Source organism: Tenrec ecaudatus, chromosome 1 (assembly GCF_050624435.1).
Source record: "Tenrec ecaudatus isolate mTenEca1 chromosome 1, mTenEca1.hap1, whole genome shotgun sequence".
Lineage (NCBI taxonomy): Eukaryota > Metazoa > Chordata > Mammalia > Afrosoricida > Tenrecidae > Tenrec > Tenrec ecaudatus.
Window position 1 is genome coordinate 78,276,805 of NC_134530.1, and position 15,769 is coordinate 78,292,573.

The following is a 15,769-nucleotide window of genomic DNA, read 5'->3' on the forward strand; positions in this document are numbered from 1 at the left end:
ATATCAATACTATTATTATCCACTAGTGTTCAACTTTTTAAATATACCAGTTTATTGATCTCTTCTGTTGTTCATGAACATTTGAGTTGTTCCCTGATGAACTGTGATGAATAAGGCTGCTAGGAATGTTTTTGTACATGTCTAATTGTACACATACATTTTTATTTCTTTTGGGTTAATACCTAAGGGTAGAATTGCAGGGCCATGGGCAAATGTACCTTTAACCTTGTGAGGAACTTCTAAATCGTTATGCAAAGGGGTGTCATGTGCTCTCTAGTATTACAGCTACATAACAAAGTTGAGCATTTCTTAATAAGTGTTTGTCTTTGACCTTACCCTTAGTCCTATTTCTGTTTCAATATCTATTCACACTTTTTATGTATTTTTCCAAAACTTGTTATATGTTGTGCCAACACATATGAGAAGCTTCAAAAAGTTCCTAGAAAAATTCCATTATTGCTTAATTTTCTTTTTCCATGGGCTTTTTGAAGCCCCTCATATATACACTCACTCATGAATATGAAACAATTGTATAAACACACAGTACATATAATCTTTCTCATGCATGTGTGTTTGTAATAGGAATTTCAAAGATTTCATAAAAAATGGAATTAAATGATAATAGATTTTTTAAATTATCTCTTTGGCTGTCCTGTGTGTGTGTGTAGATTGTTTTTTCCCACATCTCAGAGATTTTTTTCTATATTATCCCTGAGAGACAGTGTTTATTATTTTTAATGCCTTCATAGTATTCCCAGTATAAGACAGATATTTACCTACTCATTCACTTGTTGGTAGGCATCTGGACTATTTAGGGTTGGTTTGCTATTACAACCCATGTTGCAGTAAGTATTCTCTGTCTCTGTTTCGTTTTACAAACATATTCATATGATAAACTCCAGACAGTGGATTCACTGTATCAGAGGGTCATAGATCTCTGAAAATTGATGAAGTACTGCCCCCCCCCCCGCAAAAAAATTGTTGCAGTGTATCCTCCCAACAAGAGAGAGTATACTCCCAAAGTAGAGTATGAGAGCATTTATTTTTTTTCTACAACTGTGTCAATTTTGTGTTCTTTTATCAACTCTTAGCCATCTTGGCAGGTCATCAAGTTCACTCTATTGAGTACTAAAAACTAACCCCAAACACCCAGGAATATAAAATGTACCCAATTTTAAAGGACTTTGAAGAGAGACTTACACTTTTGTACACTACTCTTAGATAACCCTCTCCAATATTTTAGACAACCTTGCTGGTAAGTTGGTCATTTTAAAAAATGTTTCTCCTTTTATCATCAGGTTTCGAAGGATTGTTTTAGGGAAAAACATATAAATCTTGGTAATTTGAGTGGTACTCTGAATAGAGCTGAGGAATTATTAAAGAATAAAAGTTTACTTGCTACATATGGAAGATTTGGATATGTTTCAAGTAAATCTGACACAGCCTTTAACTGTAGTACAGCCAAGAACAAATCCAGACTCCTGGAAAATCTATCATCAGGACAGTTCTGAGTAGTGTCAGTCATTTTACCTTGGCTGCTCGGATGGCACACTGCAGCAGGGCGATCCCAAGAGCATCGGAAAATGACCAAGGACGTGCTTCTCCAACGTGCTGCGTTCACGCTGGGGATTACAGAGGGGGAGGCTTCCTTCTCCAGACTTTCATGGTATTCGCTTAGTTGTAGAATAATACTATTCTGGTAGGAACTCAGTACTCTTGGAGAAGGAGCCTTAAAGATGAAGCTCTGTTGATTTTGCTGTAATAACAGCCACCCCAAAACGTGGGGGGTGGGGTGGGATGAGCAGATACTGATATGAATTCTCACTCAAAATCTCCCTGCTGTCTAGTCAGTTCTGATTCACAGGCCCTAATAGGAGAGGGTGTAACTGCCCCTGTGAGTTTTCAACTCTTAATCCCGAGGGACAGCTGCTGGTTTCAAACTGCTGACCTTGCAATTAGCAGCCCAACGGGTAACCACTGCACCACCAGGGCTCCTGCTGATACTAATGAGACATAAGCAATGACTTCATGAAATTACTTTTCTTGGTTTGGGGTTGGGGCTATAGCCTGTGGGACAAGCTAGTCAGTGGGCATAGCAGGGTTCTTACAGTCTGTGTTCTACGTGCTAGTATGGTGAGCAGTGTCTGGGGTCTTAAAAGCTGATGAGTGACCGCTTGCAATGCGATCGTTCTTCTTTATTTATCTGGAACAAGTAAAAAAGAAGAAAACTCAAGAATTAGAGAAGGGAATGGACATAGGGCCAAGTGTCTACACAAACCGCTGCCTCCCAGGCCCTGAGACCGAACCCTGAGACCAGAAGTAGTAGATGGTGCCAGCCAAGCTACTACTACTTAATGTTCTGTTCAGCAAAACAATAGATGACTTGAGAAGAGGGAAGAAAAATAGGGAACAAAACTTCAAATTCTTAAAGAATTGAGACTTACTTGACCTATTGAGATGGGGTGAGTTCCTGAGACTGTGCTCTTTAAACTTTAAATGGGAACTGTTCCCTGAAGTCACCTTTAAGAGGAAAGATTTTTCAACCTTGAGTACTGCCGTTAAAGAAGAAAGAACATTTTTTTTTACATAAGACCAAAAGGTCAATAAGTGCTTCAAATCATATATAAGAAAGTCGGGAGGCAGAGAGATATAGGTAAAGTTAGAAACAACAACAAAACATGGCAGCCATCTACCTGGAGCTTGCTGAATGAACTGTGTAAGAATCAAATGGACTCCATGTGTGTAAAGATGATAGTAAAACTCAATATTTTTATCAGTCGAAGCAAGACCAGAGATGACTGTGGCACAGACCATTAATTGCTCATATGCAAATTCAAGTTGAAGCTATAGGAAATTAAAACAAGTCTACAGACAGGCAAAATACAACTTTGATTATATCTCACCTGAATTTAGAGAACATATCAAGAGTAGATTTGATGTACTGAATACTAATGACCAAAAATCAGGTGATTCGGAGAATGACATCAAGGACATCATACATGGAGAAAGCAAGATGTTATGAAAAAGAGGACAAAAGGACCAAAATGGATGTCAGAAGAGTCTCTGAAATTTACTCTTGACTGTAGAGCAGTGGTTCTCAACCTTCCTAATGCCGCGACCCTTTATGTTGTGGTGCCCCCCCAACCATAACTTAGCTACTATTATGAATTAGGCAACCCCCGTGAAAGGGTTGTTCCACTCCACAGGGGTCACGACCCACAGGTTGAGAACTGTTGCTGTAGAGTAGCTAAGTAAAAGGGAGAAATAATGAACTAAAACCTGAACAAAAGGTTTCAAAGGGTTGCTTGAAAAGATAAAGTATTATAATAAAACGTGCAAATACTTGGAGTTTGAAAATCAATAGGGAAAAATAGACAGCATTTCCCAAGCAGAAAAAGCTGAAGAAAAAATTCAAGCCACAAGTTGAAATATTGAAGGATTCTATTGGCAAGATACTGAATGACCCAGGAAGCATCAGATGATGACCCTGTGAGGACTTGACCCACCCACAGTATTTTCAATCACCTAATATGCATGTGAAAGCTGGACAACGAATAAGGAAAACCAAAGAAGAATTTATGCCTTTGAATAATGGTGTTGGTGAAGACTATTAAATACACCACGGACTGCCAGAACAAACTTATCTTGGAAGAAGTACGACCGGAATGCTCCTTGGAAGCAAGAATGGCGAGATTATGCCTCACACTCTTTGCATCTTGGCAGAAGGGATCAGTCCCTAGTGAAGAACGTCTTGCTCGGCAGAGAAGGGGATCAACAAAAAAGAGGAAGATCCTCCAGAAGACAGATCGATACCGTGGCTTGGCTGCAACAATGGAATGATTGTGAGGGTGGTGCAGGACTAGGTAGGGTTTTGTTCTCTCGTACTTAGGGTCACTATTCAGTGGAAACAACTTGATGACACCTAACAGAAATCATGGAACCCATCCAGAAGAAAAGTGGCCCAACAGAATGCTCAAATTATAGAACAATATCATTGAGATCACTTTCAAGTAAAATTGTGCTGAAGATCAGTCAACACTGGTCGCAGCAGTACATTGACTAGGAGCTGCCAGAGATTTTGGCTGGCTTCAGAGGATGATGTGGAACAAGGGATATCATTGCTGATGTCAGATGGATCTTAATGGAAAGTAGAGAATATCAGAAAGATACTGTGTTTTATTGATTATGCCAAAGCATTCAACTGTAAGGATCACATACAAAAAACCTCTGGACAGTCTTAAGAATGGGAATTCTAGAACACTGCATTATGGTCCTGCCTAACCTGTATGTGGCTCAAGAGACAGTTGTACAAACAGAACAAGGGAATACTGTTTGGGTCGGGTCTGAACTAGGCAGCCCCCGTTTGGACTAAGCGGAAGCAGGTCCAGCCCTGCAGGAGCTTCCCTGCACATCCCCAAGGTCAGCAGCAGCCCCCAGATAAGATAACCAGTGAAACCAGATGTTATTGGCTCAAAGAAAGCAGCACGGAGTTCACCAGCAATTCTCCTGGTTTCTAAGCCTCATATGCTAATTACCCTAGATTCCTCACCACCCCTTTATAGTCCTCGCCCCCAGATGCTGAGCAAGACTTCCCTGACCTTGTTGGCCTAGGTCAGGGAACCTCATCCGGGAGCTCCCCCCCAATAAAGCTATTTCTGTTTCTGCTCTCCCTTGTCCTGTCATGTCCGTCTTCCTCCCTGTTCCTCAGTTTCGCCTTTACATGGTTTAAGATCAAGAAAGGTTTGCCATCAGGGTTGTATCCTCTCACCATAGTTATTCAGTCTGTATGCTGAGCAAATCATCAGAGAAGCTGGATTCTATGAAGAAGAATGCTGCATCAGGATTAGAGGAAAGCTTATTAACAACCTGTGATGTGCAGATGACACACTTTGCTTGCTGAAAACGAGGACTTGAAGCACTTGCTGATGAAGATCAAGGATTGTAGCCTGAATTATGGATTTACAATTCATTGTAAAGAAGACCCCAATCCTCACAACTGACCAATAGGTAAAGTAACATCATGATAAATGGAGAAGACTGCAGTTGTCTTGCTTGGACTGCAGTTGTCTTGCTTAAGGAAGTAGCAGTCAAGAAAGATCAAAAGACGCATTGCATTGGGCAAATCTATTGCACAAGACATCTGTAGAGTCGGAAGAAGGTGTACGGTGACCCTGACCCAAGCCTTGGTATTTTCAGTCATCTCATATGCATCTGCAAGTTGGACATTGAATAAGGAAGACTGAAGAAGATTCACTGCATTTGAATTATTTTGCTGGCAAAGATTATTGAAACCACACGGGTTGCCAAAGGAACCAACAAATCTGCCTCTGAAGAAGTACAGCCGGAATACTCCGCAGAGGTAAGGACGTGTCAGGAGAGACCAGTCCCTGGAGCAGGATATCATGCTTGGTAAAGTCGAGGGGCAGCAACATTGGCACAGACCCTTGACAAAATGAACTGGCACAGTGGCTGCAAGAATGGTCCCAGCATAAGAGCAATTGTGAGGCTCACTCAGGCCTGGCCAGTGTTTTGTTCTGTGTCTGTAGCATTGCTCTGATCTAATCAGGACAGCCGCAGAGAACTGTGGTTTTCTCTATCAACAAGTGCATAAGGAGGTGTATGTTTAAAGGCTTCAGGGAGCTTAAGGCAGCCACAAGGTCAACAGTTAGACTTTATCAGGGGCTCTTCCAGAGGAAAACGAGGTTTTCTGCTCTGCTTTGGAAGAACCAGAGGAAGAAGCACGAGGGTGAGCCCCACCCTACCGGACAGGATTGCCAACAATAAGATTCAGAACTGACTCCACACTGGCCGCCCGGGAGTTTGTTTGGTTTTGTAAAGAGCGATTAGTTGGGGATAGTTGGATTTTCAGTTTTGTCTTTAATGGGGAATTGGTTGAAAAACTCTTAGTGCTTTTAAGAAACGTTATTAAAACAAAAGGGGCCCGGCTACAGTCATAATTAAACGTTCGCCTGTACAGGCTTGGGAACACTGGTTGGAGCTGTCTCTACCCGTGCATCTGACTGTTCTGCATTCGACTTCTCAGGCCTGGCTCAGTGTGCCGAACTCTGCTGGCAGCTGAGAGGGGAAGCCGGAAAAAGGCAAGTGCCTGGTGCAAAGGTTGCGCTGCAGCACAATTTAGGCCTTGGAGGAGCCGTCGTCGTAACACTGTACAGGATGGGTTTTCCCGAAGCTGTCAGGTAAGTGGCGCTCTGGGTTTGGTCTGGCAATTAATCTTTATGGTTTTTCCCATTGAAGACCTTTTGCATGTAAAATGTCACTAGTTTTTTGTCTCAGTACTGCCAAGAGTTAGGCATCTCATTACATTCTCTTAAACTTTCAAGCTGTCCACTAGCTTTTAAACTTAACCAGAGAAGTTGCAGCTTTAGCTTTCGGTCATTTGCGATCAAAAAGGAGGCAGCATAAAGAGGGCGTTGGGTCCTTGTCCCAGCCTTGCCCCTGACTAATTTGGCCAGGTGGTTGGTCATTCTTGCTTACAGGCAGCTTTCACGGTCACTAGATTCCTGAGCTTCCCAAAGGAAAGAGGTTTGAAAATCATCGATTGAATGTGGTGATTGCAGCTTGATACATTTACGTTTCAGAATCCAGCTAAGCCCTCCCTGGTGAGAAAGCCCTTTCTATTTGTCTCTTCTTCCCTAGCCATCTCAGGATCGCACTCAGCCTTTCTGGCCCAACTCTGAGACCCTGAAGTTTCTCTTTCCCACAGGGGGCAAAGACAGACCCCCCCCTTCCTTTCTAAGACCCAGGTCTCCTCTTCACACATTGCCTCCAGCCACTTTTTGTAACTTCATTCCAAATAGTCTCGCTTTTCCTTCTTTTTTTTTAATTTCAAGATTTATTTCGTTCTAAAGGAATGAATTTCTAAAATAGACTTATAATATAGAAGGTTTCCTTTTAAAAAGCCATTTTTTCTTTGCAAAAGAACAAGATAAAATCACTTACTTTCCTATCCCTTTAACCAACCAGTACACATTAAAGTGCCTGATGTTAAAGGCACTAAATTTAGTAGCAAATTATTGATATCATATTAGTTAACTTCAAAACCAGAAGACTATATTTCATATTATTTTAACTCTTGCAAAAAGCAGTATACCTATATATGACAATCACATTTTATCATTTAGTTATTGATTGAGATCTCAATTGTTTTCTTTAAGGGTCCTAAAACTTTATTTTTCTAAGCTCTGTCTTAGGAAATCAAATCAAATAAAAAGTCTTGGTTATATTCCGCCAGCTTCCCTTCCTGACCATAATACTTGAGAACAATGCAAGAAAGTTAAACATTTCTTCTAAAGGCAAAAACTGAATGGATTAGATCTTTGGGTTTGGGTTCAGTTAAATTCAAGTATTTGCCACTGTCGCCACTGTTGAATTAATTATTTTTCCTCAGGCAAGAACAATAATTGTAGTCAAATATTAGAGAAAAATAAATAAAGGCAGTAGTAGCTAAATATACGATTCTACTGAGCCGAACAAACTAAAGCAACAGCAAGCACACGGACAAACAAAAAGAAGACAAACCAAAAAAGAGTCACCAGCCATTTACAGTCACAGACAGGTGACCTTTCTTTAGAGGCACCTTTGAAGGGGCTGGAATCTCCATTTCAGATAGCACCGCTTGCTCGATCCAGGGAGTCTGATTTGTGGGTTATAAATACATTTTAGCAAGTAGGGAAATTCACAAATACGGAAGCTGCAAAAAACGAAGATTGACTGAAATTTATTTTTCTTTCTTTTTTTTTGTGAATAAGAAAGAGGTTTATATACAAGAGCAGTTGAAAATTGAGAAAACATCCCAGCCCAGTCCAGTCCAAGCACTTAAGCTCAATATTAGCCCATCTGTCTGATACCAATCTATAAAGTCCTCTTCAGACTCGAAGCACATGCAATGACACTGAATGCATGATGATCACAGGCCAGTGGGTAGAAAATCTTTGGATCCAGAGGCGCTGTAAGCTTCTCAGCTCTGGCAGGGGTCTCCACGTGGCTTCTCTGGCTTCAGCGGTCTGGTTGCATCAGGGTAGCTGGCTTCTCCAGCTCAGGGCACTTAACATATTTCCATGTATCTTGTCAGCGGCAATGTCTCCCAGGGGGTGAGCAGAGAGAGTGGAATTTATTTTTCATAGAAAAAAGTGCCAGGGAGGTAGATAGGAACAGCAATGTTAAAGTGCTTTCCTTTATGACGCTCCTGTTGGCCTAAAGAGTGATATTATCAGCATGCATTTGAGAACTCATTCACCTCAGAGGGAGATTTATAGGCCTCTTCCTAAGCCTTACTATAAAATTAAAAGGCAGTAACTTGACACAATGCCTAAAACAGAAATAAGGAATGGATGTCGGGGCCGGGGGGGAGGGAAGCAAGTATTTTCCACAACGAACAAATCAGACTATGCAAATTAAACACTCCCCAAATAAGTAAAACACTTCATCATTAATAGATTCTTTACATGAAATGAAAATTACATCAATTCTGAGAAACAACCAAAAGAAATGACTGCCGTCCGGACAGTTCAGACTCACAGCATGAGACGACAGAGTAGACCTGCGCCTTGGCGATCCGAGGCTGGCTGTCTTCACGCGAGGAGCCAGTCTCGGCTTTCTCCATGGAGTGAGTGCCTGGTGGGTTCCCAGGTCCTACTTCACGGCTCACTGGACCATTCATAACGCACTATACTCCTTCACTGGTGAGAGTCTAAGAAAACTACATTTCAACAATGTACAAAGCAAGCTTTATACAGGTTTTGACAATCATGGAAAGAAAGGCGTACAGAGCAACAAAATGCTGAGAACTATTAATAAATTTTAAAAGCGGTTTTCTATTCTTGTAACAGAATTAATGATGTAAAACCGGTGTACTTTATTAGTATAGAGAAAAACACCAATGCAGATTAACAGGTTTCTGAAAAGATTCACCACTATATTTGTAAATTTTCATTTAAACCTTAGAATGCAGAAGAAAAAGCAGAAAGGAAATCTTGGAATAAAAACTGAATTTTAGTTTTACTTTGTAGAGTTAAAAAAAGATTCATGCTGAAACTCTGGATAACACTTATAATTAATAAAGTAACACAGGAACATGCCAAGATTTCATCCTATCAGCAGATATAAATGCCAGGTTGGAATGAAGTTTGCTTCCCTATCTCCCACTTTTAGTCAGTTTTTCCATTTTGAGGATGATTCTTGGCCTTTTCTTGTTGGATGGAGGAGACAACTGATGCATCCCTTCGTGATTTTGATCATCCACAAAACATTCATTACATCTAAGACAGCATAGGAAGAGATCCAGGATGTAAGGTTTTGTTCCGCACACCGAATGTATGAAGAAGTAGAAAGGAGGTATCACAGCAATCTTGACGATGAAAAACACCTGTGTCATGAGTATTCCATTGATGCCATTAGCTTTGGAAAACTTCGGATACTTCCGAGCTTCAAAGAACCACCGCTGGTTCACAAACAGGCTGGAGAGCTCTGCCAGCAGGCAAATGTTTCCAATGTACATATCCACACGTCAGGATAAAGTAGTATGCGTACAGCACTCTCCAAAGATGGATGACAAATATTTTGTCACCATTCACTCTCCAAAATAATAAGCAACAAATCAGAAATGAAGTAGCCTAAAGCAATAGAAATATTCACATTCACAAGTGATGAATCACCCCAAAGGGGATCATTTCGAGAAGGTTCATCAAAAATCAATATATACAGGCCAACGATTCCAACCACTAAAGAATGGCATGTAGACACTACCCTTGAGTTCCATTCGATCTTCTTTGCATAGCTGAGCCTCATAAAAGCTGGAGAAACGTTTGCTGAAAACCATGAACTGAGAAAGTAGAAAAGAAGCTGAAAGACGACAAAGCTGGTAAAAACAATGCATAGTTTAGTGATGGCATCTATATTTCTTCAACCTCAGCTCCTCTTGGTGGTCCACATGGAGGTGGGGGACAAGAGGGCAGGAGAGAGTGAGAGGGTTAGAGAGCCCAAATAATCTCTTTTCAATGTTTCCCACCCCCATGTTCAGGTCTTTTTTCTTTAAAAATCTCTCACACACACACCACCACCACCACCACCCACCCCCAATCCCACCCCACCCACCCCTCCCCCATCACCCCACCCCCTTTTCCTTTGTGCCTTAATCATCCCTTTTCATGATGAACCGGTTTTATTGCTTCACCTGATTTTCTGTGCTGCAATTCTGTGTACATTTTAGCTTTCTACCTCATCATGGAGGTCAGGTAAAGCTGCCAGTAGTGTGATTATGAAATTGAATGTCCTGGTCATTATTTTTCAGCTCTAGTTATTTCTAACCATGCTGTAGCTTTTACCACTAATTGGCTCCCTCATGCAGCCCCCGGAATTCTTGATGATTTAAAATCCATGTGTTCACCTTTCTTAGAATTCATTTGAGTCCACCCGGGCCTTTTCCCTTTCTATCCTCTCCCTCCTCTTTCTCGGCTGGTAATGTCGTTTCTGTTGTAAACATTCTTATGTTTAGGGCCCATCCCAGGTACTAGCTCCCCTTAAATATCACAGCACCCTGCCCTCTTAGGCCGCTGTCCAGGTCTGGTTTGGTTGTAATATACCCAGCTTGTGTTTATTCCCTTCACTATATGAAATCCATGAGGCCTCAGACGGTGACTGACTTTGTCCTGCCCTGAGATCTCCGATAATAAATAACACAACAGCTTCTATTGAAGAAGTAGAATTCTTCTAGCCCTTTTATTGCTGTGACTAAATAATTCAGTTCAATCAAATGAAAAAAAAAAGTAATGAATCTTATGTTTCTTACATCTGATTCTCTGCTTGTGCTGCCCTCTGGAATTCCGTCTAGTTCATATGCATGGTGCTCTCTGGTTAGCATGAGATAGCTGACCCCAAGGTCGGTGGTTCAAATGCACCAGCACCAGCCACCTCTCCAGAGAACGATGAGGCTATCTACTCCCATAAAGATTTACAACCTCAGAATTTGATCAGTAGCATATTAGTGTAGCTCTACAGTTTGCTCAGACTCGAAGGCTATGAATTTTTGACAACAGATTCTATTTAAAATGTGGGATTCTTTTGGTCTTTTTATTTTCAAGAAACTAAGTCATTGGAAGAAAAAAAAAAAAGTTCACATTAAGCCAAGGTTGCTATTCCTGAAAAGTCAGAAGCCCTGGGAAAATGTCCATCAGATCCATTAATAACTGATAAGACACTAACTTGAAATATTATTGCAGATATTATTGATGGCTGCAGTGATAGAGCATCACTTGCTCCAAAGTCAAAAGAATTCTAACACTGATGGTACAAATACCGTCTTAAAATGTTTTGGTTGTTTTGCTTTCAACAGTCATTTTCTGATATCATTGCACACGACCAGGTCTGCTCCGGTAGGGAATGAACCAGTGTCTCGGGCTGAGGTCTCCTATATGTGAGTTTCTGAGGTGCAGGGAAAACAGACATACTTTCTCCCTGATGCTGTGAAATCCCCGGGGAGCAATACTTATGAAGAAGGTAAATTAAAAAAAAATCATTTTATTAGGGGCTCATGCAACTCTTACCACAATCCATGCATACATCAATTGTGTAAAGCACATTTGTACATTCATTGCCCTCATCATTCTCAAAACATTTGCTCTCCACTTAAGCCCCTGGCATCAGCTCCTCATTTTTCCCTTCCCTCCCCGCTCCCCCTTCCCTCATTAACCCTTGATAATGTATAAATTATTATTTTGTCATATCTTACACTGTCCGATGTCTCCCTTCACCCACTGTTCTGTTGTCCATCCGCCAGGGAGGAGGTTATATGTAGATCCTTGTAATCATTTCCCCCTTTCTACCCCACCCTCCCTCCACCCTCCCAGTATTACCACTCTGACCACTGGTCCTGAAGGGATCATCCGCCTTGGATTCCCTGTGTTTTCAGTTCCTATTTATATCAGTGTACATCCTCTGGTCTAGCCAGATTTATAGGGTAGAATTGGGATCATGATAGTGGTGTGGGAGGAGGATGCATTTAGGAACTAGAGGAAAGTTGTATATTTCATCATTGCTATACTGCACCCTGACTGGCTCGTCTCCTCCCCGCGACCCTTCTGTAAGGGGATGTCCAATTGCCTACAGATGGGCTTTGGGTCTCCACTCTGCACTCCCCCTCATTCACAGTGATCTGATTTTTGTTCTGATGCTGCCTGATCCCTGATCCTGAAGAAGGTGAATCTGAGCTAGGATTCTGTAGTCGTATAAAAGGGCAGGGAGGGCATTCCAGGTCTATCCACAGGCATGGACATTTGAAACTTCACGGAGGTTTTCTGTGGGGTAGAGGGACAGAGCCAGTACTGTGTAGGTGACAGGAGCTACTTCTCTAATTGTATCACATGCTAGTTTGGATCATGCTATGAGACACTCCAGGTGCTGTGTCCAAGAACATGGAGTTTTGGCAGAAGACCAGGTGACTATGTTACACATCAGGAGGACCAGTCTGTATTGTTTTCTCTGGATAGTGGTGACACCAAAGGCCAGGAATCCTTAGGAGGCCACTGCAGAAGTGCAGGTAAGAGATATTCAGTGTGGCAACAAAACCAGAACACCAAATTCATTTGCCATCAAGTCCATTACGACGCACTGTGGCATGATAGATAGCACAGGGTAGAACATTCCCCAGGATGTGAATCTGTACAAAAGCAGACTGTTATATCTTTCTCTCATGGATCAGCCAGTGGGTTTGAACTTCTGACTTTTTGGATAACAGCTAAGCACGTAACCACTGCTCCATGAGAACACCCCAGAAATGGCAAGAGAAGTCACATTTAAATGCTGTGACCAATGGAAACAGAATGTGAATGAATTTTGAATGAGAAACTGGTTTGCTAGATCAACAGATAAACCCTCACCTAATTCGCAATAAGAAGCCAAAACAAAACCCAAACCCCTCAAGAATAAAAAACAGTGTCGATTGCAGTTGAAAGGGGAGGAGTTGGATTAATAAGGAGTCCTGAGGGTGTAGTAGGGTATGTCTTGTTCTGCTAACCACAAGGTCATTGGTTCCAGCCCACCAGCTGCTTCTCGGGAGGCAGATAAGACTTTTTCCTACCATACAGATTTGCAGTCTCAGCACCCAACAGGGGCAGTTGCCTCGGCCTTGTGGAGTTGTTATGAGTCGGAATTGACTGAAGGACAGCGAGTCTGGTTTTCTTGGTTTGGGTAGGTCACAGAGACTCTGATGCCACAGCAGGACAGGCTCGTGGGAGAACAGGCATTGTGCATCCTGCAGAGGGAAATGGCTCAGTGTCAGGTGGATCTGGAGTGAAGGCGATAGAGCCAGGGTGGAAATCTAGACCTCAGTGTCTGGGAATCAGAGTTCTCAGCACCTAGGTGTATTTGAAGCTATAGAGAGGGAAAAGCAAGCAAACAGCCCCAAGCCCCCCAAACCCACTGACTCCCAGCAATCCTACAGGACAGAATGGACCACTCCATAGGGTTTCCCAGGCCATGGCTGTATGGGAGCACCCAGTCTCAGCTTACTGTCATGGAGCAGCTAGTGGATTCGAACCACGAGTTGTGGTTATCAGCTGAGTGCTTAACCCACAGTGCCACCAGAGCACCTTTGAAGCTGTAGATTTGTGTAAAATTGCTCAGAGAGACAGACTGAGAGAAGGGACTTGCTGGGGGGAGGTGAAAATAGACTATAGCTATCGTCTTTTGCGTCCGTCACTGTTTCGTAGAAGGGCCTTTTGAGGGCCACCTGAGGTTCCCCATATACCCTCACCATTGTCCTTGGCAGCAGCTTCCACAGGCATGGCTCCAAAGGATGGGGAAAACAGGGCCTTAATAATAAAACATTCTTACAATCTCTGGGGCAGATTTTCTCCCATTTTAAGCTTAATGCCCCTGAATGTAAGGTAATACGTTCTCATCTTACCTTGTCCAATCACGATTGTGGGGTGGGGTGTGGCTTAAGTTTCTGTAGTTTAGCTTATGAAAAAGATAGGCATACCCAGCATGCTTTTTAAGACCAGCCATGCCTCCCACTTCCATTCTGCTGTAATACTTTAGGGCATGTTCTCCCCCTCCGAACTCTATGGAGAACTGATGCTTAGAGCGAGATTGGCAGACTTTGTCAAGGGCCAGGCAGCAGGGTTTGTGGGCCACATGGCCTGTCAAAACCCCTCGATTTTGCTGTGTTGAACCCAAGCAGCTTCAGGCAGAAGACAAAGAAGTGAACGTGGCTCTGTTTCAGTAAAGCTTTGTTTTCCAAAGCAAGAGGCAGTAGTCTCAGGAGGACAGATACTGTACGACCCCACTTGTATAGACTATCTAGAATAGACAGTGGTATGGAGACCAAAGTTCATTAGCAGTCACTGAGGGGGTGGGTTGGGAGAGGAGTCATTGCTTGGGAACATCTGATCAGATAGTGGTGGCATTTGTACAGCATGGTGCAATTGTACTTGTGATAAAATGTTGGCACAGAAAATGTTATGTACATTTCGCCACACAGAACAAACAAGTCATCTGGGTTTCACCCACAGGCTGCTGTTTGCTGACCCATGCTCTGCAGAGTCATGATTTCCTAGGGAAACTCGTCTTAAAATTTTTTTTAACCTTGGGAATATACTAGGGCTTCAAAAAATTCATGGAAAAACTCTGTTATGTTTTAAATCCATTTTCCACGACGTTTTGAAACCCTCGCGTATCTAAGTATACTTCTGGGATGATATGTCTAGTTGGTTAGACGTCATCAGGGTTAAATTCTGTCTCAGAGGTAAACTCAGTGCATCTGTGAACTTAACTGTGCTTTCATCAAGGGGAGAATCCACAAGAGTCAAGCTAAATATTTAGGATTTCTTTTCTCTACAAGTGTCTGCCGGTTCCGAGAGACGTAAATGAGAGACTCCCCTTGCCGGATAGCCGCGGCTCTTTCCTAGGAAGTGGCTGGTGGATTTGAACCACTGACCATGCAATTCACAGTCCAGTATTTATTTCATAGAGCAACCACAGCTCCTTTTACTTTGAAGCTCACAGGGTCCCTGCTTGGCCTGTGGGCCCCTCCAAGCCGACTTACCTGTCTTCATGATTCTTTCTGGAACTTACTATGGCAAGAGCTGTCCCTCCGTTCATCCTGCACTTTCCCTGCCTGGGAGCAGACAAAACCTCATGTTGAACGGAGCTGACAGCATCTTTAGCGAGCGACCCTGTTTCCCAACAAGGTCACCTTTTCCAGCTGAAAAAGTTTGGACTTCTACATACTGGGGAAAAGGAGAGAGACACAATTCAACCCATAGTTGTTTCTTTTAGCACATCACATACTAGGTTTATTTCCGAAGCCTTCCCACATTTAAAAATCAAAACCAAACCAGAATTTGCTTTCTACTAAGAGAACTTTGTCTAGAAAGATAGTAATGAGTGTCCTGTCGTGTGAACCATGTCTTTGGGGTCTATTTAAACTGGGATATTGTTCGGAGCAGACTGCATATGAAAGAAAGGTCCAAAATGAGCCCTGCTCAGAACACACTGGTAAACAGGACATCTTAGCTGGATGAGGAGATTGTTTTCTTAACTGGATGAAGAGATTAGCTAATCGGTAGCTTGATGTGCTTTTCAAAACAAGCAGAGTAAAGAGATAAACTTTGGCCTTTGGAAGCTTGTCTAGTTTCTGCCCCATAAAGTATCAAGAGGAGTTCTTTTTTTTTTCAAGAGGAGTTCTTATACACTGAAAAGCCTTGGGATCCATTACAGTCGTATCGTAGTTAATGGAGTGCCAAGACTGGAG

The 15,769-nt window shown here is 42.3% G+C and overlaps 1 protein-coding gene and 1 pseudogene across 2 annotated transcripts in view; one reads left to right on the plus strand and one right to left on the minus strand.

The window, feature by feature from the left end:
- The window catches only part of SCP2 (sterol carrier protein 2), a 107,594-nt gene that overhangs the window by 60,389 nt on the left and 31,436 nt on the right, over positions 1–15,769 (plus strand). Inside the window, exons 1-2 of one of the 2 annotated variants that reach the window (XM_075556210.1) lie at positions 5,588–5,746; positions 6,044–6,197. In XM_075556210.1, coding sequence (XP_075412325.1) covers positions 5,620–5,746; positions 6,044–6,197 — 281 coding nt within the window. In that variant the 5' untranslated portion in view covers positions 5,588–5,619. Of the gene's footprint in view, positions 1–5,587; positions 5,747–6,043; positions 6,198–15,769 lie in introns of those variants that run through there. The other variant, XM_075556199.1, reaches the window with a different exon arrangement.
- LOC142428986 (TLC domain-containing protein 4 pseudogene) lies at positions 9,168–13,799 on the minus strand (annotated as a pseudogene).